Source organism: Nansenia antarctica (assembly GCF_963989245.1).
Source record: "Nansenia antarctica genome assembly, chromosome: 6".
Lineage (NCBI taxonomy): Eukaryota > Metazoa > Chordata > Actinopteri > Argentiniformes > Microstomatidae > Nansenia > Nansenia antarctica.
The window spans coordinates 7355135-7375134 of record NC_137676.1 but is presented as its reverse complement, the minus strand read 5'-3'; the positions used below and the strand labels follow the sequence as shown (position 1 = coordinate 7375134).

Here is a 20000-nt window from a genome sequence, read left to right as displayed (position 1 = left end):
CTCTCTCTTTCATTCTCTCTCACTTTCTCTCTCCGTTCGTTCTCCAGTGATTGAGGTATTATTGATGTCGCTTTCAAGTGCCCATCGCTGGTCGCTGAGAGGAGGCAGCTTCACTTAAGGCAGGATGATGATTTTCAGCGACACACAATAAATAGCCCAAATGGGCTCTCTGGATTGTCTGTCTCAACAAAGGTGTATCGAGACAAAGAGAGAAGTGATGCTCAGACACGATTTAAAAATGCATCAAAACTAGAATAATACCTGTCACCGTAGCCTCCCACACGACCCAAATAAAGATCTTGCACAGCAAGGTAGGGAGAGAAAAGTGAAGTGAAAAGAGAAAAGTTTGTTTATTATTCATCTGCATACATCTATACATCAACCACTATAACATTACCTAATACCACTGCAGAACAACTGCATCCATTGTGTTACTATTACCAGTGGAGGCTAGTGAAGGTAGGACACCAGGGGAGGCTGGTGGAGGTAGAACACCAGGGGAGGCTGGGGGAGGTAGAACACCTGGGGAGGCTGGTGGAGGTAGAACACCAGGGGAGGCTGGGGGATGTAAAACACCAGGGGAGGCTGGTGGAGGTAGAATACCGGTGGAGGCTGGTGGAGGTAGAATACCGGTGGAGGCTAATGGAGGTAGAACACCTGGGGAGGCTGGGGGATGTAAAACACCAGGGGAGGCTGGGGGAGGTAGAACACCTGGGGAGGCTGGTGGAGGTAGAACACCAGGGGAGGCTGGGGAAGGTAGAACACCTGGGGAGGCTGGTGGAGGTAGAACACCAGGGAAGGCTGGTGGAGGTAGAACACCAGGGGAGGCTGGTGGAGGTAGAACACCAGGGGAGGCTGGTGGAGGTAGAATACCTGGGGAGGCTGGGGGATGTAAAACACCAGGGGAGGCTGGTGGAGGTAGAACACCAGGGGAGGCTGGTGGAGGTAGAATACCGGTGGAGGCCAATGGAGGTAGAACACTTGGGGAGGCTGGGGGATGTAAAACACCAGGGGAGGCCGGTGGAGGTAGAACACCAGGGGAGGCTGGGGGAGGTAGAACACACATGTGACACCATTTCTCATTCCATCCATTCCATGCATTACAATGAGCCCGTCCTCCGATTTCTACCTCCACCGGCCTCCACTGAGGTCTACAGTATGTCACACCTTGTTGTCATTCCACTGCCGCAGTAATAACCGACACACTGCATCCATCTTTTACGCAGTCGCTCTAGTTTGGGAAAAAAAGGTTGTGAAAAATAAAAAGTAAGGTTGGGTGTTTGTCAGTAAGATATGCTGCTGATATACAGTACACACTCAGACACATCTGTCAACTTCTGTATTCCACTGTGAAATACATTCCGGTTAAGATTGCGTCCTTCAGGTCATTACCGCTGCCTCTCCATAGTTGCAGTGTGTTCAGTGCTGCAGAGGCATTAGGCATTAGTGAGGAGGTGGTGGGTGGATGACAGTGGACAGGGACATCATTTACGTGCTTGTAGCTCTGCTAGGGTATAATAGTCATGTCTGGATGCAGGAGGCTCTGGCGTAAACACGCTCACATCTTCAAAGAGACCCTAGTCAGAAAGAGAATCACTCAGGGCTCTGACACAGCCTTTACCATCCTTCCTTGTTTCCTTCCTTCCTTCCTTCCTTCTATACTTCCTTCCTTCCTTCTTTCTTCTACCCTTCCTTCCTTCTATACTATCTTCCTTCTATCCTTCCTTCCTTCTATACTATCTTCCTTCTATCCTTCCTTCTTCTATCCTTCCTTCCTTCTATACTATCTTCCTTCTATCCTTCCTTCTTCTATCCTTCCTTCCTTCTATACTTCCTTCCTTCCTTCCTTCTTCTACCCTTCCTTCTTCTATCCTTCCTTCCTTCTATACTTCCTTCCTTCTATACTTCCTTCCTTCCTTCCTTCTTCTACCCTTCCTTCTTCTACCCTTCCTTCCTTCCTTCCTTCCTTCCTTCTTTCCTTCCTTCTTTCCTTCTTTCCTTCCTTCTTTCCTTCTTTCCTTCCTTCTTTCCTTCCTTCCTTCTTTCCTTCCTTCCTTCCTTCTTTCTTCCTTCTATCCTTCCTTCCTTCCTTCTTTCCTTCCTTCCTTCCTTCTTTCCTTCCTTCCTTCTTTCTTCCTTCTATCCTTCCTTTCTTCCTTCTATCCTTCCTTCCTTCTTTCCTTCCTTCCTTCTTTCCTTCCTTCCTTCCTTCTTTCCTTCCTTCTTTCCTTCCTTCTATCCTTCCTTCCTTCCTTCTATCCTTCCTTCCATCCTTCCTTCCTTCCTTCCTTCCTACCTTCTATCCTTCCTTCCTTCTTTCCTTCCTTCTTTCCTTCCTTCCTTCCTTCCTTCTATCCTTCCTTCCATCCTTCCTTCCTTCCTTCCTTCCTACCTTCTATCCTTCCTTCCTTCCTTCCTTCCTACCTTCTATCCTTCCTTCCTTCCTTCCTTCCTTCCTTCCTTCCTTCCCTGCAGTAAGCACATGCCTCAGAGTACAGTAGGGTTCTCTGCTCTCTCTCATTCCCTCACATCCCTTTCTACTCACTGATTTATTTATTTTATTTGTTTATTTTTACCCAAAACTCTTTTCATGTTTCATGTTTCGATGCCTCTTCTCTCTTCTCTCTTCTCTGCTTTCTCTCCCTGATACCCATTTCAGTGCTGAGTTCTGACTTCCTAGAGGTGCTGGAGGACTTGGGTGGGGCTGTTAAAAGTACTGTACTGTACTGTGGGTTTCTGGGTCTCTCAGAGAGACGATGTTGCATAATTGATTCTCCCGGTCTGCCCTTCAGTGTTGAACTGGGGAGCGCGGGGACTGCTGCATACAACACGGTGTGAGCAGCATCACAAATCGGTAGGCTGAGTGAGTGAGCTTTGGAGTGGAGGGAGAGAGGGATGCAGGGAGGGAGGGAGGGAGGGGTGGAGAAGGAGTGAGGGGTGGGGGAGGAAGATGGTGACAGAGCAGGGGGGGGGGGGGGGAGAGGGAAAGAGGAGGAGGGGGGGGGGGATCCACTCAGTGGATTGAAAGGGAGAGAGTGGATAGAGAGGGAAAGGAGGAGGGGATTGAGTGGAGGGAGGGGGTGGGGAAAGTGAGAGCGAGAATGTGTGTGTGTGCGAGTGTGTGTGTGTGTGTCTGTGAGTGTGTGTGTGTGTGTGTGTGTGTGTGTGTACGGGGGGAGCGAGTACTGCTGCAGTGGAAACAGTGTGAGAGGAGGACTGCAGGAGGTTCTTGGGCTGATGGGAGAGCAGTTGAGGGAGGTTATTAAGGCGTTGTAACATTAACCCAAAGTGCCTCTCTTGGTGAATGGGTTGACCCGTCGCGGAGAATAGGATCAAGGAGACTTCCACTGGTAAGGTGTGTGTGTGTGTGTGTGTGTGTGTGTGTGTGTGTTCTGTGTGTTCTCTCCTCATCCTTGCTGTTTAACCCTTCACGGGGAGGACCGTGGTGAGACTTTATGCGATGTGAGAAGTGTAACTGATTGTCGCTGTCCAGTGCTGAAGTGGAAAGTGCTAGAAAGACTAGTGAAGCTGAGTCTGAGCTGTACGCTGACTCGATTCATCTCTACTTTTTTTTTTGTAACGTATTGTAGACTTAGATAATGTGAAGTGGGGCAAGTCGTGTGCATGTTTTTGCCTGTTGTTTTTCCTTGTGCACACAGAGCATTGCTAACCTGTGTAGCATAAATATTCATCAATAGTTCATCATAAATGTCAGAAATATTATGTTCTCAGTTGGCTTCATCCTATCTTATCCTTAGACAAGCAGTTAAGGGATGTGCCAATGTTAGCTGTGTTGTTTCAACCCAGTTTGGACCACAGAGATGGTATTCCATCACAGGACTCTTAGCCCCCCCCCTCATCTCAGGTAGTAGCAACATGGATCCCAATAGCACGACAACCACCCTGCCTAAAAAACCCTGTTCTATTGTACTGTGCCTGTCCTGTCCTGTCCTGTCCTGTCCTGTCCTGTCCTGTCCTGTCCTGTCCTGTCCTGTCCTGTCCTGGTACTCAGGGTGCCCCCTCCCTTTAGGTGTGTGTATGTGTGTATGTGTGTGTGCGTGCGCGTGTGTGTGTGTGTGTGTGTGTGTAAGGTAGAACAGAGGAGCAGACATGACCAGGCCTGACAGATATGCTGAGGATAGGAGAGAGGGGCTGGTGTGTTTTTTTCATTAAGTGCTGCAGGATGCTCTTTTTGGGAGGGGTGGAAGGGGGGGGCGGGGGTGGCTCCCGTGGGACGTTGGCAGCACTGCGAGGGGACAGTTCCAAGGACAAAGCTTTATCTTGGGCTGCTTGCTGCACCTCCCAGCGCCGGTGCTACTAGCTAGTTTTTTCTGGACTCTGCAGCAGTCTGCCCCACACAACCCGCTGTAGTGTAGTGTAGCTGTAGTGTAGTGTACTGTAGTGTAGCTGTAGTGTAGTGTACTGTAGTGTAGCTGTAGTGTAGCTGTAGTGTAGTGTACTGTAGTGTAGTGTAGCTGTAGTGTAGTGTAGCTGTAGTGTAGTGTAGCTGTAGTGTAGTGTAGCTGTAGTGTAGTGTAGCTGTAGTGTAGTGTAGCTGTAGTGTAGTGTAGCTGTAGTGTAGCTGTACTGTAGTGTAGTGTAGCTGTAGTGTAGCTGTACTGTAGTGTAGTGTACTGTAGTGTAGTGTAGCTGTAGTGTAGTGTAGTGTAGCTGTAGTGTAGTGTATTGTAGTGTAGTGTAGTGTAGCTGTAGTGTAGTGTAGTGTAGTGTAGTGTAGCTGTAGTGTAGTGTACTGTAGTGTAGTGTACTGTAGTGTAGTGTACCCATGGAGTTCTGCACCAGAAACAACAAGGATGATTGTTTCAGACAGATCTTTATTTATTTGATGTGTCTGGAGTCTAAATATAGCCTACACTATGCATATTTAGTAGTAGCTTTGCATCTCTAAGTAGCTTTACACACCTCAAGTGTTCCTGATTGAGAATCCCAAAGTTGTTCATAATTGTATTCTAATTAGGATTTTAATTAATTCTAGGATTCTAATTAGGATTTTTCTTCTTTTTTATTTTTTTTATTTTTTTTTTACAAATAAAGAATCCTGGGAAGTGAACTGTCTCTTGAGTTCTGTTTCTTCCCGTTACCACATCGCTGTATATACATAATGTATCAAGGGAGGCTGGTGGATGTAGAAATCGGAGGACGGGCTTATTATAATGCATGAAATGAAAATGTGAATAACACCATGAGCCCATCCGCTGATTCCTACCTCCGGCAGCCTCCCTTGGAAGGTGTATATATAGCTCTCAACACATGTGTGTGCGTGTCCTTAAGTGACATCCTGTAACACAAACTCCCGATTGATCCCGTCTCTGGAGACAGCGTTTGTGCCTCTGCCTACGTACTGCTGCTCACTCTGATCAATTCCTGGCGCACAGCTGGAGAGATCACATGACTACCAACCTCAGTATCCGTGTCCATGACAAGTAGTATGTCTAAGATCGAAGATCAAGTCATTCGAAATGACTCATACGGCGTGTGGCGTGGCGTACATCCGGCCTGGAAAAAAATTCACAAAAGACAATAAAAAATACAAATCGAATTTCCTCAATTATAAATAAAGCTTTCCTCCCACGTCTTATTTCTGTGTGGTTTACAAATTGCTTCGGGGGGTTCTGCTCCCCCAAACATACCCATTCTTCATATTTCTTTGACAGGGGCTGGTTTCAGTCCCTTTCCTCAACCTGCCACTCCCAACGGCGCCTAGTCTATAAACCCAGACACACCGTCTCAGCCTCTCTCACATCTATCTAAAGAGATGAGAGAAGGCTTTTAAGTCCGCCCGCTTTGGTTTTTTCGTCAGCAGCCGCTACAACAAATCAGTTGCTGGTTCCCCACCAATAACTGTTCAAAGCCAAAACCAAAACAGGCACATTTCAACTGTGTTGTGTGTCCAACCCAAGCACTGCCTTTGTCCCTATAGTGTATGTTAGTGGGCTCTGCCCTTGCATCATTCCTCGTTGCTATCGGTCGTGATATCATTCGTCTCCTGCTGCTTTTTGTGCTATATAACAAATATATATTTTAAAAAAAGAGCACTGTTGGTGACAGCTGTCAGATGATTCTCGCTCCTAGGTATATTGCGGAAAGCACAGATTTTTGGAATGACTTTGTGCCGTGTTTACTTTTGTTCTGAAAAATGTGTTTTTCCCAAGTTAACGTAAAAAAACCTCCTTCCTTTTGATGCCCCAAGTGTTTGTCTCAGCGCGGGATCAAGGCTAATGTGCAGTCGCTTCATTAGGTATGGACTTGTTTGGTGTTCGAGAATGAGGGATAATATTGTCCTGTTCCTTCCCTCGCTACAGCTTGTATTATGAATGACTCGGGTGATAGTAAGCAGATGATGGGAAAAAAACATCAAAGTCATCCACCCCGAAATACGGGTTTAACAATCTCATGTCGTTCTGTCTTTGAACTTTGAATACCTCAAACCGGGAGAGACTAGATAGGATATCTTTTTTCGTTTGCATTCTTCAACGAACTTAACAAACCAGAACATAGACTTTGTTCTCTACTTAATAACCTCACAGTCCAAATGATTACAGATTACAGTTATTAGAGTGAACATGAATACTGTTAATGATGACATACATCATTACATACTCTGCATACATCATCATCATCATCAGCAGATCAACACTGACACGTGTGATTGCTCCGCTGACAGCGTTTCACTACAGCAGGTGAGAGAGAGAGAGAGAGAGAGGGGGGGAGACAGAGAGAGAGAGAGAGACATAGAGAGAGAGAGAGAGAGACATAGAGAGAGAGAGAGAGAGAAAGAAAAGAGAGAGAGAGAGAGAGAAAGGAGAGAGAGAGAGGGAAGCAGGGAGAGAAAGCCTGCCCTGCCCTGCCCTGCCCTGCCCTGTCCTGCCCTGCCCTGCCCTGCCCTGCCCTGCCCTGGTGTTGGCAGACGTTAGCAGTGAGTGGCAGAGAGTGGCAGTGTGTAACGCCAGCTGGTGTCATCATGCCCTGCGTCCCACGGCGCTGACGAGGCCTTTTCACCACTCTGCAATCTGCAGAACAGGGAGATAAGCATGGCACTTTTAGATGTTGTTTTTCCTTCCTCCTCACTGTGAATGGCTTCGGGATGTTGTCGAAAAAAAGTGATTTGTTTTTGATAATATGACATACTGTAGCGGGGGAGGACTCAGGGGAACAGTTTTTACTATCTTACATTTACATTTGAAACATTTACATTTTTCATTTACATTTTCAAATGTAAATGTACACACAGTGTGTGTGTGTGTGTGTTGTGTATGTACATTTCTTTCTTAGGATAAACCCCTTGAGATGTATCATCTCGTTTTAGAGAGGGTCCTAACATAATGTTACAATCATACCAGCAGAAATAATAAGAGTACAATTATGACAAAATACAGACAGACAAGAGACGTGTGTGTGTGTGTGTGTCCGTGCGTGCGTGCACCCGTGTGTGTGGTGCGTGCGTGTGTGTGTTCTGTTCCAACATGTCAAGACATGTCCATTCGTTGAGTTATCACAGTGGGTATCACTGTACAGTATCTGTCGTCCATTTTGAGGAGAGAGGCTGTTGGACCCCAATAGATGTGGTCTATCTGCATGGCTGCAGAAGCCTCCTCTTTCTCTGCTTCCACCTAGCCTCACATGCAGATTGGCTCGCTATCTCTGTGACTGCATGATTAAACGGCCTATCGGGGAACAAGCAAGAGGAGAAGAGAGGAGAGGGGTAGTGGGGAGGGGAAGAGAGGGGGAGATAGGGGCGGGGGGGGGGGGGGGGGTTGAGAGGGGCCGAGTGGGGACATGGGGACTGGCTGTAAACAACCCCAGCTCTCACTCTGTATTCAAACAGCGAACCCCGAGCCTTTTGAAGGGGCCCCTTGGATAATGGCCGGGTCACTACCAGCTGTAGGAAGGAGGCTCCCATTGTTTTATGGACACAAGCCGTAATGTAAATCACCCCTTTGGGACTGTCAGGAGACAATGTGACACATGGTTGGTTTCAACGGGATCATTCATTAGGCTTTTGCTTTGACATCCTTATCCTGCGCTCTCAGTCCTGATCCATTCACGTATTGGATTTGTTTACGGTACTATGTTCTTAGGTTCCAGCATGCATGTGTGCATGTGTGTGTGTCTGTGTGTGTGTGTGTGTGTGTGTGGTTGTGTGCGCGCGTGCATTTGTGTGAGGGTGTGTGCATGCATTTGTGTGTGTGTGTGTGTGTGTGCGTGTGTTTGTGTGTGTGTGTGTGTGGGTGTGTGCGTGCGTGCATTTGTGTATGGGTGTATGCATGCATTTGTGTGTGTGTGTGTGTGCATGTGTGTGTGCGTGCGTGTGTGCGTGCATATGTGTGTGGGTGTGTGCGTGCGTACATTTGTGTGTATGTGTGTGTGTGCATGTGTATGTGTGTGTGTGTGTGGGTGTGTGTGCGTGTGTGTGTGTGTCTGTGTATGTATGTGTGTGACTCCATGTCTCTGTAAATGTCCCCTCCTGGGGGACTTCAAGCAGTGCTGATGACAAAGTAGTATTGATCAATGATTGTGTGAATGTGCAAATGTCACACTCCGGTTCGTGGTGGCCTAGTCGATGGTGAGTTGGACTGGTGATCAGAAGGTCACGAGTTCAAATCCCACCTGGGAACACCACTATTTCGGGGTGGATGGCCCTTAAGGGCACTTAAGCCCTAAATTACTCCAGGGGGACTGTCCCTGTAATCTCCAATTCTAAGTTGCTTTTGGATAAAAGCATCTGCTCAAAAGGTTAAAATGTAATGTAAATGTAAATGTCAAACTCCCTGGTTAAGAGGTTTCGAGCAGGAGATCGCTGTGTTTACAGGAGTGGCGTATGGGAAAGAAGGAAGGCTGACTTCACCTGGGCGTCGGTGTGGAAACATGATAAGATGAACAGACCACAGTCGCTATCAGTGTTCACCTCAAGCTTCCACTTTTGTTGATGTCACATTTCAACCACACAATGCAGAATCTGTGGTTTTCCCTGACCATAGTTCTGACCGTAGTTCTTCCGACCTTTTTGGATGTTTTTTTTTTTTATGAATATCACACCTGAGGTATCCCATCTACGAACATTAGTCCTGTAGTTCAAGAGGTGAGATCACGGCCTCATGGTCAGCTCCATCCTCCGTTCTCCATGGGGCTGGGAGGAGATCTTGTTTTGAGGCCGGTTAACGTCAGAAGACCAGCCTGCCTGGGGTGTGTGAAGAGACAGGGCAAAAGCCTTCGTTGAGTCAGTGGGATACTGCCGCTCGATGCCTATTAATTTAATTACAAGCTTTAATTAAGGCAAATTACGGTTCCCTGACTGAGATCCATGGCGGTCTGGACTGAGTATCAGTTGTCTGACACACAGCCCAGAAGGCTAGGGGGGCTGTGGATGTGGTTCGCACAGTAACTAATACTGTTGTGTTATTACAGGTTTTGTCAGAGATTTGTGCCCTATAGTCTCCAGGTTCTCTGCTATGAAAGCACCCTAAAGCAGCTGATGTTGTTTCTTGTGACTGCAGAGCTCAGAGTAGCAGTCGGTATCCATTATCCACAGAGCCACAGAGTTGGGCTATAAACATGCTGTGACATGGACTTGGTTTGCTGTCGTTTGGCTGCGCCAGTAGAAATCCACTGTCTGAGAGAAGGCTTTATAAAGAGAAGTCTTTCTTTTGAGCAATTGATGGGAGATGGGGGAAAAAACTGCTGCTGTGAGTACATTCACTTACTGCAGATAGGGAGTTGCAACTAAGTAATTGAAGTAATTGAAGTAATAGTCTTAATATGTACACTATAATGTGAGAGGATTGATAGTGTGCACTTCAAATACCACCTTCGACATCGACTGGCAAACTACAGCGAATATCAATTAAGCATTTACGCTTCACGGCATTTTCGAAAAGCAGCCTTTTGAAAGTAACCCAAACCAGATAAGACCACTCAGCAGTCCTCCACACTCTACATCAACCACTGAGGTGTAATACGCTGCATTAGATTAGTAGGGCAAATAGGCAACGGTGAGAGACGATTATTCTGTGGCGATTTCAACAACGACAACCACAACCATTACTATACTTTACTAGCTTACCCTGGGAGTCATTCGGTTCATATCAGCCTCTCTATTTCGCTCTCTGATGGTAAATAAGGAGGGATGCAGAAGTCCATTACTGTGGTTCCACTGTAATCCTATTAAAACTTTGCACAAATGAGGCCATTAAGGCTCTGGGAGCCCCCAGTCCATTTCAGCAGGGGTAAATTGCCGTGCTAAGGGAAGTAGAGAGTTTAAAAAGAAATCTGCACATCGTCTCTCTAATTGAAACGGCACTCGATGCACAACACCATCATCCCCACATAGTGTTGTGGTTGTGAGAAGGGGAGGTGTAGGGACTGGACACTGTTTAGAGACAGTGACTGTCCGTCTGTCTGTCTTATCTAGCCCCTAACTGAAATGGATGTGTGTGTATGTGTGTGTCTGTGTGTGTGTGTCCCCAAAAAAGAGAAAAACATGTCCCCTCCTCCCTGTTCTCTTTCTGTTTCCAAGGCTGGAAATGATCAGCTCAAATTGAGGCGAGGCCATTGGTCGTGACAAGCGCGACTTGACCGCCGGTTCCGACAACATTTATTGTATTTTCATTAGCGGGGACCAGCACTCTAATGTTCATTTATTATAAGTGCGCCGTGCAGTGTCATGTCTTGCAGTAATTGCTATTTAATTCATTCCTTTGTCAAGCTATTCCAATTAATGCTGGTTTAGAGTAGCTCTTTGCAATTTGGATGAATACCATTTATTTCTGGAAAGAGCAAATACACCATGTTTCACTCAAAAATGCTTTACTGTTTGAGTAAAGGCCGCACAGGGATGTGGAATGTAAGTGTTACTGGTTATTATTATTATGACGACGACAATAGCTTTGAGATTCAAGGGAAATGAGAACTGTAGAGAATGAAGCTTTTGTTCAGTGTCCGGGGGTATGCACACACACCAACCACACACACACACACACACACACACACACACACACACACACACACACACACACACACACACACCATACAGTCACAGATGGCATAGGGCTCCCGACAGATGGCATAGGGCTCCCGTGGGGGCCTACGGCTTCCATTATAATCACACATTACAGTAGATCACCCTGCTGCACCGTATCTGACAGGAGCCCAGTCATTGCTTTGTTGTCAAAGACCCTAACTAACTGACAGCCAACCAAACCTCGCTATAGCTGACCGTGCTTTTTCCCTGTGAATATAACCTTTTCACAATGCTTTTTCCGTCCAATATTTAATTTACCGCCCGAGTGCTCCTAGCGACATCTCCACCAGCCCACAGCCACATGCTCTTGTGACCAATGTTCTCTTGACGTGACGTGACCATTTTGAGAGAAATTGGAAAGGGAGGTATTGAAAGGGAGGGAGGGAGAGAGAAAGAGGGAGAGAGAGAGAGAGTGAGAGAGAGAGAGAGAGAAAGAGGGAGGGAGAGAGAGAGAAAGAGGGAGGGAGAGAGAGAGAGAGAGGGAGAGAAAGAGAGAAAGAGGGAGAGAAAGAGAGAGAGGGAGAGAGAGAAAGAGGGAAAGAAAGAGAGAGAGAGAGAGTGAGAGAGAGAGAGCGAGAGAGAGAGAGAGAGAGTGAGAGAGATAGAGAGAGAGAGAGTGAGACAGAGAGAGAGAGAGAGAAAGAGAGAGAGAGAGAGTGAGAGTGAGAGAGAGAGTTAGAGAGAGAGAGTGAGACAGAGAGAGAGAGAGAGTGAGACAGAGAGAGAGAGAGAGAGAGAGTGAGACAGAGAGAGAGAGAGAGAGAGAGAGAGTGAGAGAGTGAGACACAGAGAGAGAGACAGAGACTGGGCACTGCCAGGCAGCTGTGCGAAGAAGAATGGAGAAGCAAGTTGTCAGGGCCAGGGGAAAACAGAGGACTTGGCCGTCTGGCTGTTCTGTGTTAATTAGTAATTGTCAGGGTACTTGTAACGAAACAGCTGCACTAAGAATACTGCTCACTCTCTCCTTAGGTTGTTTGCTGGCACAACCGACCTGTGTGCTAATGAGCCCTGCAGAAACTAGAGTACTACAATCCCCACAATGCACTGAGGCCGAGTCAGATTACCACAAAGCAGCAGGAGAGCAGGAAACACGCCAGGCGTTTAGCCATTTAGCCATTTCCGAGTCCAAACCAGAAATTCTCCGCACCAGAGTACCTGTGAACTACAGCGGTAGAATGACAGTGTAATCGTTTTTTAGACTCGGATCTATTCATTCAACAAGGGACACAGCACTTTCCCGTTTTCTCCATATTGTCAGGGTATTTGAGCCTCGGAAAAGCGCTATATAAATATAATTTATTATTATTATTATTATTTCGGCATTTCGAAGACAGCGCCTCAGCCAACGTTGGACCCGGAAACACGTCACGACTTAACAAGCGGATTAGCGGCATGCGTCGCCTCCGCATCATCGGCATTAATACTGTATGTTGAAGTCTGCGCCCCATACACAGAGAGAGATACATAAGCGATCTTGATGCCGTCGCTATGGGATACCGGGCGGTTTGGGATTTTCAATACCCTGCTTGACAATGGTAGGGTAATTAGAAGAGTGCTTTGCCTACAGGGCATCTTTAGGAAGCTTCGATCCCCCCCCGTCACTGCCATTGACTAGTCTGGGTTGGATAATTAGAAGGAAGTGCATATTTCACTTCATTTTGGTTAAGCTGTTAAAGCCTCCCGGCGGGCGGCTGCACGTGTCGGCCTCCCGGGTCTAGGCCCCCCCCGTCTACCCACGCTGCTCATCGGCCCACCCTGTTACGGCCAGAGCAAAGGAACCGAGAGACAGAGACAGAGACAGAGACAGAGACAGAGACAGAGACAGAGTACATGAATATAAAAGAATCAGCTTTTAATGAGGGAATGGAGGGGAATGGAGCAGCAGGGGGGAATGGCCAGCAGGGTAGGGTAGCAGGCAGGCAGGCAGGCAGGCAGACAGGACAGGTAGACAGGGGTGGTAGCCTAGAGGTTAGAGAGGCTAGTGAGGTTAGAGAGGCCAGCAATGGGAAAGGTCGCTGGTTCGATCCCCACCTCAGGAGGGAGCTGCATGTGAGCTGGTGACTGGAGGGTTGCTGGCATCCTATCTAAGGCGCCTTCCACTCCCGTTGTGCCTTGTGGGCAAGGCACTTAACCCCTAATTGCTCCAGGGGTGCTGTGCCTAGAGCAGAAAATACATTTATATCGTTGTACTCTGCAATGACAAAAAATAATAATATATAATCTAATCTAAAGACCGGGTAGGTACTAGGTAGGCAGGGCAGGCTGGCAGGCAGAGACCAGGGAAGTGGTCCGGTAGCACAGAGGGAACACAGTGAGACAAATACTCACTTACACATAGGGCTTTCACACCGGCAAAGAACCGTGAGTACGTTGGCGCTGTCTGGCGAACGAGCCCGCGTTCTACACTGGTATGAACGCGGGCTCGTTCGCCAGACAGCGCCAACGTTCGGAGGTTTCCGAACGCAAACGCGAACCGGCACGGTTCTTTGCCGGTGTGAAAGCCCTAATAGAGAATCCTCCGGAAACTAAGCGCTGCTAAGCGTCCGAGGGCGAGACTAGAGACTCGTAACGACAAACAACGATCTGGCCGTGACTGGATGGGAAGCCGGGGTGTAAATACTCTGAGTAGATGAGGTGAGACTGATTGCTGGAGCCTGAGCCACACCCACACACACACACCCACACACACACACACACACACACACACACACACACACACACACAGACACACACACACACACACACACACCCACCCACCCACCCACACACCCACACACACACACACACACACACACACACACACACACACGCACACACACACACACGCGCACACACACACACACACACACACACACACACACACACACACACACACAGACAGACAGGAGAGAGAGAGAAATACTAGGCTAACACAGGCTAGGTGGAAGTGGAGGGCCCACACCCAAAAGTATTGCATTTCTGTGGTTGAAGTTAGTGTGAGGTGAGTGGGATAGTATATATAGGACCCAGGCCCAGAGAGGAGACCTGGGGGGGTATTCCATCAACGTCACTAAAGGAAAATCCAGGCTTATTTTTTTAATCAAAAGAATCCCCGATATTTTTGTTAAGTCTTGCAAAAATGTAACCAAATAAGCCTGGATTTTCCTTTAGTGACGTTGATGGAATCCCCCCCGGGGCGAGGGAATGCAGTAGACAGGCACAAGCCACTTTACTTTAGAGGAATCCACAGGTACAAAAGCAACACAAAAACAAAAACAGGAATAAACAGGAACGCAGGTTCAAACAACTATGAGACTGAGAATAGCTTGAGAGACTGGAGCATAGCATAACTACCCATCTTCCGTCGTAGACTGAAGACCCATCTCTTCAGGTTACACCTTAACTGCTCCTCCTGAGACATCTTCTGCCCCTCAGCACTACGTCTCCTAAAGACACCCGCTTTCCCCTCTACTGTGTCCCTAAGAACTTCTATTGCCCCCCTTGTACTGTTTCTCTGTTTCTCCAGTAAAAAAATAAAAAATAAATAGGAGAGGATAGGAGAAGGTTTTTCCTTGTATCAATGGCCCCGGGCCTGAGCTAGATTACTCTTCCTGCTACGAATGGTGGACTGATGATTCACATGCTTAGCATTCAAATGTATTGATTGTAAGTCGCTTTGGAATAAGGCGTCTGCTAAATGCCAAACATTTAAATGTAAAATGCATAGGAGAATTCAAGCCAAGACAGGAAGGAAAAACAGAAGAAAAAAAAAACGTCCTCACTTCTCATAGGTAGGGGTCCTCATTAGTCATGGGCAACACCTGTGAGCCAGTAGTCTCGGGGGGGGGGGGGGTTCTCTGTCGCCCTCTGGTGACACGACCAAACTGTGACACGTCGGTCTTCCATTTACACTTGGAATGATTCTGCCATAGGACCTCTATTGCTACGTTGCTCAGGGTAGGGTTAATCCCTGGGATTAACTACACATAATCTACACATTCCATTAGATTTCGGCGATCGTTGCTAAGAGGGAGACGCACGTCTGTTTTCGATAATTAGCTGGCTTTGCGAAAACCTTCTAACTTCTCTCTGCGCATTATCTTTCACCTCTGCACCCTTACCATCTGCCTCAGTCGGATATTTATTTCACTGTCAGGCTATCAGGCTTGTCCATCTTCCTGACCTCATAAGTTATTCAGATAAATCTTGCTGGCCAAAAACCTTGCTAAACATGGCTCAAGTACAGTATTTGAAGTGTTGATCTGGAGGACTGCATAATCTACATAATAATGTCAGACCATAATCAGACAAGCGGAGGAATGTGTGTGTGTGTGTGTGTGTGTGTGTGTGTGTTTGTGCTATTTTATAATAAACCTGCACTAGAAACATCTTGGACCAATTACAATCGCCTGATTGCATAACTGGTTCCCTGGAGTTTTCTTTCCAAGCTGTCTACCATCTGTCACTAAGAAGAGAGCAAATATTTAACTTCAAATAGTACCAAGTACTTCGTGACTCTACAGAAACATTGTTTATTCTGGAAGAGCCTAGTTTCTCCCCTCTGTTTCCCCTCCACGTACCTCAAGTCTAGCACACACACACCTCAGCTGAACCGAGACTTAATGAATATCTACATCCTGTTTCGTTGCGGCTTCTTTGAAGGCAACGCCACCGTGTGAGAGAGTCGTCCTCGGTCTGCCTGCGTCATGCCTGATGAGGAACACAGGCTATAAAAGCTCTTCATCTCCATCCAGTTTAGAACAAGCGTGTCTGGTGATAAGGACCAGATCATGCCCTGAGCCATGAGAGATGTGGAGCACGGCCATTTTGTTTTTCACTTATGAGGATGAAGTAAAAGAGTCCCTTACTAATGCAGTGAGCAGCACACTATGATGGGGGCTCTAAAGATGATTTATGCTGTTATGACCATATCATTATGGTCAAGACAGGCCCCAGTTTTATTTCTTGACTAGTGTGCTCACTGGTATATATAACGAGCATTCACGGCAGGTTGCATTTTATGATTTATGTAAACACAATAGTATATTTGGGATATGATTGTCTATAGTATTTTACTCACAGTATATATAAGTGCGTTGAAGAAAGCACAGCCTTAAAACTCGAAATATCGATATGCTTGTTTGGCTTTTAGTGTCATTTGTTTTAGGGGATATATTATCTTCTAGTTTAAGGCAGCCCTCAAAGGGCATCTATCCGGCATTTGCCAGGAGTTACTGGAAGAGCTGATAATAAAGTAGGGATAATGGCTTCCATAAAACAGCAAAGTAACCTGTGTCCGCTGAGTCCCTCTCGGTCGGCCTGGGAGTGGAGGAGATAAAACGCTTCATCACACCATCTGTGTGAATGTTAATTCAATTCTGCCTGGCCTGTTCTGCCATGGGGGTCAAACAGAGAGATAAATCTCCCACACTTAGAATATCATCATGATTATGATCACTGTGTTTTTGTTATTCACACACGCACACACATACACGCACACACACACACACACACACACACACACACACACACACGCACACGCACGCATACTCTCCCACACACACACACACACACACCATGTTAGTTGTCCATCAAAGTCGGGGGTTAACGTTGCTCCTGTGAGATTTGCTTTCCTGATAGTTCTTGCATACAGAGAGGTTATCCTGGGATGATGGATCCATAGTGTGCCATTACCCTTGAATATCATCATGATTATCACTGTGTTTTGTTATTCACACACATACACACACACACACACACACACGCACGCACACACATACACACACACGCACGCACGCACACGCAAACACACACACACACACACACACACACACACACAGACACACACACACACACACACACACACACACACACCGTCCATCAAAGACGAGGATAACATTGCGCCTTTGAGATTTGCTTCTCTGATGGTTCTTGCATACAGAGAGGTTACCCAGGGATCCATAGTGAAATAGCCATTTCCCTACAGACTCAATTTCCGCAGGCCACCTCCCCCCCCCCCCCCCCCCCAGTACAGGCCACCTCCCCCCCCGGTACACGCCAGCTAAGCATTCAAGGTCTTTCAGGTTATCACAGCACAATCTTTCAATAAAATGAGATATGTTTTTAATGAGATATGTTCTAATGAAAGTGATGAAATACAGTCTCTCAACCCCCATTACATGAGGGGCAGGAATGGGGAAGGGAGATGAGAAACTATTAAGTGAGACAGTGATTGTCAGGGAAAATACTGGTTACATGAGGCGTGACATTGTGGTGTGGCATGGTGGATCAGCTCCTGTTGTGTTTCTCCTGCAGCCTTCAAAAGGACCATGATAAGCAGGAGCAGCACATCTGAATCAGTGCTCATCAAGTTGTCATTTGCCAGATGGAATCGATAAAATACCACTTTGTGATGTCACAAAATGTGTTCGGTTGAGCGATTTCCTTGACGACCAAACTTTTTGATTAAAATGGAACCAATGGAATACAGATAGGAAGAAAGGGGGGTGCGTAGGGGTGTAGCACACACACACTGATGCACATGCCATATCATCGCAAGGTTCCTGGTTCGATTCCGACCCTCGACATCATCTTGGGTGCATCCCTCCTCTCTCACCCATCCTTCCTGGCAATCTCTACTGTCTCTATCCCAATAAAAGCAGAAATGCCCTAAAGATATATATTTTAAAAATATATAAAAATACAAAGAAGATGTGTCTCAGTGCAACCTCTTTGGGGCAATGACTCACTGCAAAAAACATCACATGACTGAACTTTTCCATGGTTTATTCTGCTCTATTGGTCATGTTTCTTCTATAAACATTATTTTTTCTATATTTATCTCACTGCAGTCTTTCCACGGACCATCGGTCATATGCAACATCAACATGCATAACAGCAGCATAAGTTATTCATCTGTCAGACATTTGTAACTGCTTCTTATATATCCCCTGAATAATATAAAAGCGCAAATCAGGCAATCCTTTTCCTGTTGTCACTTTCATTAAATTATTCACACGCAGCGATAGAAACAGACGGAATCGCTGTCACCAGAGCGTAGAATTGGTGCTTCAGAAATGAGAAATCCTTTTTTGTTTACCCATATCGCCCATGAATTTAATGAAATCAAAGAGAGAAGTCTCCTTTCATTATGCCCGTCATCCTTCGCAGCTCTTCGGAATCGGCTGTAGCTCAATCACTCATCGCCTTCTGACATCAGGCTGCTCTCTGCTGCACTTGTCACAGTTTGACAGCTAGCGCCTGATAAGGGCTCTGAATGATTGAACAATAGGGTACAATTGGACGATCTCACCAGCGTGAGATAATGATAGCTACCTTTTCAAGGTGATTCAAGAAACTACTTTTTCACTAACTACCACTTCGGCACAGTTTCCGTTTTTCCATGATCAAGCGAAATCGATCACCTCATGTAAAAATAATCACTGTCATGTTACAAATGATGCGTCTGTATTTTGTCACACACAGGCCTGGGTTATATATGATATACTGTATGCCATTTAGTTGAAGTTGGGGCAGAAGTAGACATTTTTATCCAAAGCGCCTCACATTGCAGTGAGTGCATACAGACATTTCTCAGTATAATATAATCCCAGCAGGAATCTAACCTCCAACCTAAACACCATTAATTAGCGCCATGCTCTACCAACTGAGCCACAGAGGACCACACACAGGGGTTAAAAGGGCAGTTTGGATCTGCATCAAAGCTCCCAGGCAAGGCAAGTTCATTTGTATACCACAACAGGGGCAATTCAAAGTGCTTTACATACATTATTTAAAAAATACAGCAAGAGGAGCATAGTAAGATTTTTTTTTTACAATGAATAAAACCAAATATAAGAAGTAAATAGATAAAACATTTAATAAGAAAATAGTTCATGGATAAAAGACATTGATAGAAGTGTTTGTGTTTAATCCTCACTGCTGCAAAACATGAAGGTTTTTAGCTTAGATTCAAATATTTTGTGGCCTGTTTGGGCCTGTTTGATTTCTTCAGGGAGTTTGTTCCAGGAGCATGCGGCAGCGTGACTGAAAGCTGCTGCACCGTGTTTTGTTTTCACTCGATTGAGATTAGCTGATTAGTGCTCATCAGTCTCCAGATAGATACACAACGTTCTGTTTGTTCTGTCCCGTGCAGGGACTGTGTGCGGCCTAGACGTCGAGGATGAAGTGGAACCTGTTCAAGAAGAAGCCAGAGGCCATGGTTGGACCAGAGCCCACCGGGGCCAGTGCCTTAACGGTGTCCCCCGTCCCCGTCTCCTCCACCGCGGGAGACAACTCTTCGTCTGTCGGCAGGGACGATGGCTTTGACGACATCAAGAATAAGTTCCTTAATGAGATCGACAAGATCCCACGTAAGTGTCTGGTGGTCAGTGGGTGGGATGTGCCATGACCAACAACAACAACAACAACAACAACAACAACAACAACAACAACACCCTCACCTGTCCATATTGATGAAACAATGGCTGTGGGATTAGATCTGTTCCTTCCCTGCAGGCATCGACCAGCCACATTATGCCCTTTATTATGTATTGATCCTTCTCTGAAATCTAATTTGCACAAAATCTAATTGTAAACTAGCGCCTCTTAACAAATATATGACTTTGGCCCCACACATTAATGAGCAACGGAAATCATGGGTTGGTCAAATGTCAAACTGTTCTCTTCTGTGTGTGTGTGTGTGTGTGTGTGTGTGTGTGTGTGTATGTGTGTGTGTGTGTGTGTGTCTGTGTCTGTGTCTGTGTCTGTGTCTGTGTCTGTATGTGTGTGTGTGGGTGGGTGTGGGTGTGTGTGTGTGTGTCTGTGTCTGTATGTGTGTGTGGGTGGGTGGGTGTGTGTGTGTGTGTGTGTGTGTGTGTGTGTGTCCTCGTCTACCTCAGTGCCCTCCTGGGCCATCATTGCCATCGCCGTGGTAGCTGCTATCCTGATCCTCACCTGCTGCTTCTGCATCGTCAAGAAGTGC

General features: G+C 46.5%; 1 protein-coding gene across 1 annotated transcript in view; it reads left to right on the top strand.

The window, feature by feature from the left end:
* Window positions 1-19199: 19199 nt before the first annotated feature.
* LOC308161239 (synaptotagmin-2-like) overlaps window positions 19200-20000 on the top strand; it is a gene marked incomplete at both ends in the record, with an annotated part of 16839 nt that continues 16038 nt past the window's right edge. The window contains 2 exons of the mRNA XM_080535224.1: window positions 19200-19389; window positions 19918-20000. The exon at window positions 19918-20000 is cut by the window's right edge and continues 75 nt beyond it. Of these exons, the coding sequence (XP_080391350.1) occupies window positions 19200-19389; window positions 19918-20000 (273 nt within the window). The remainder of the gene's footprint in view (window positions 19390-19917) is intronic.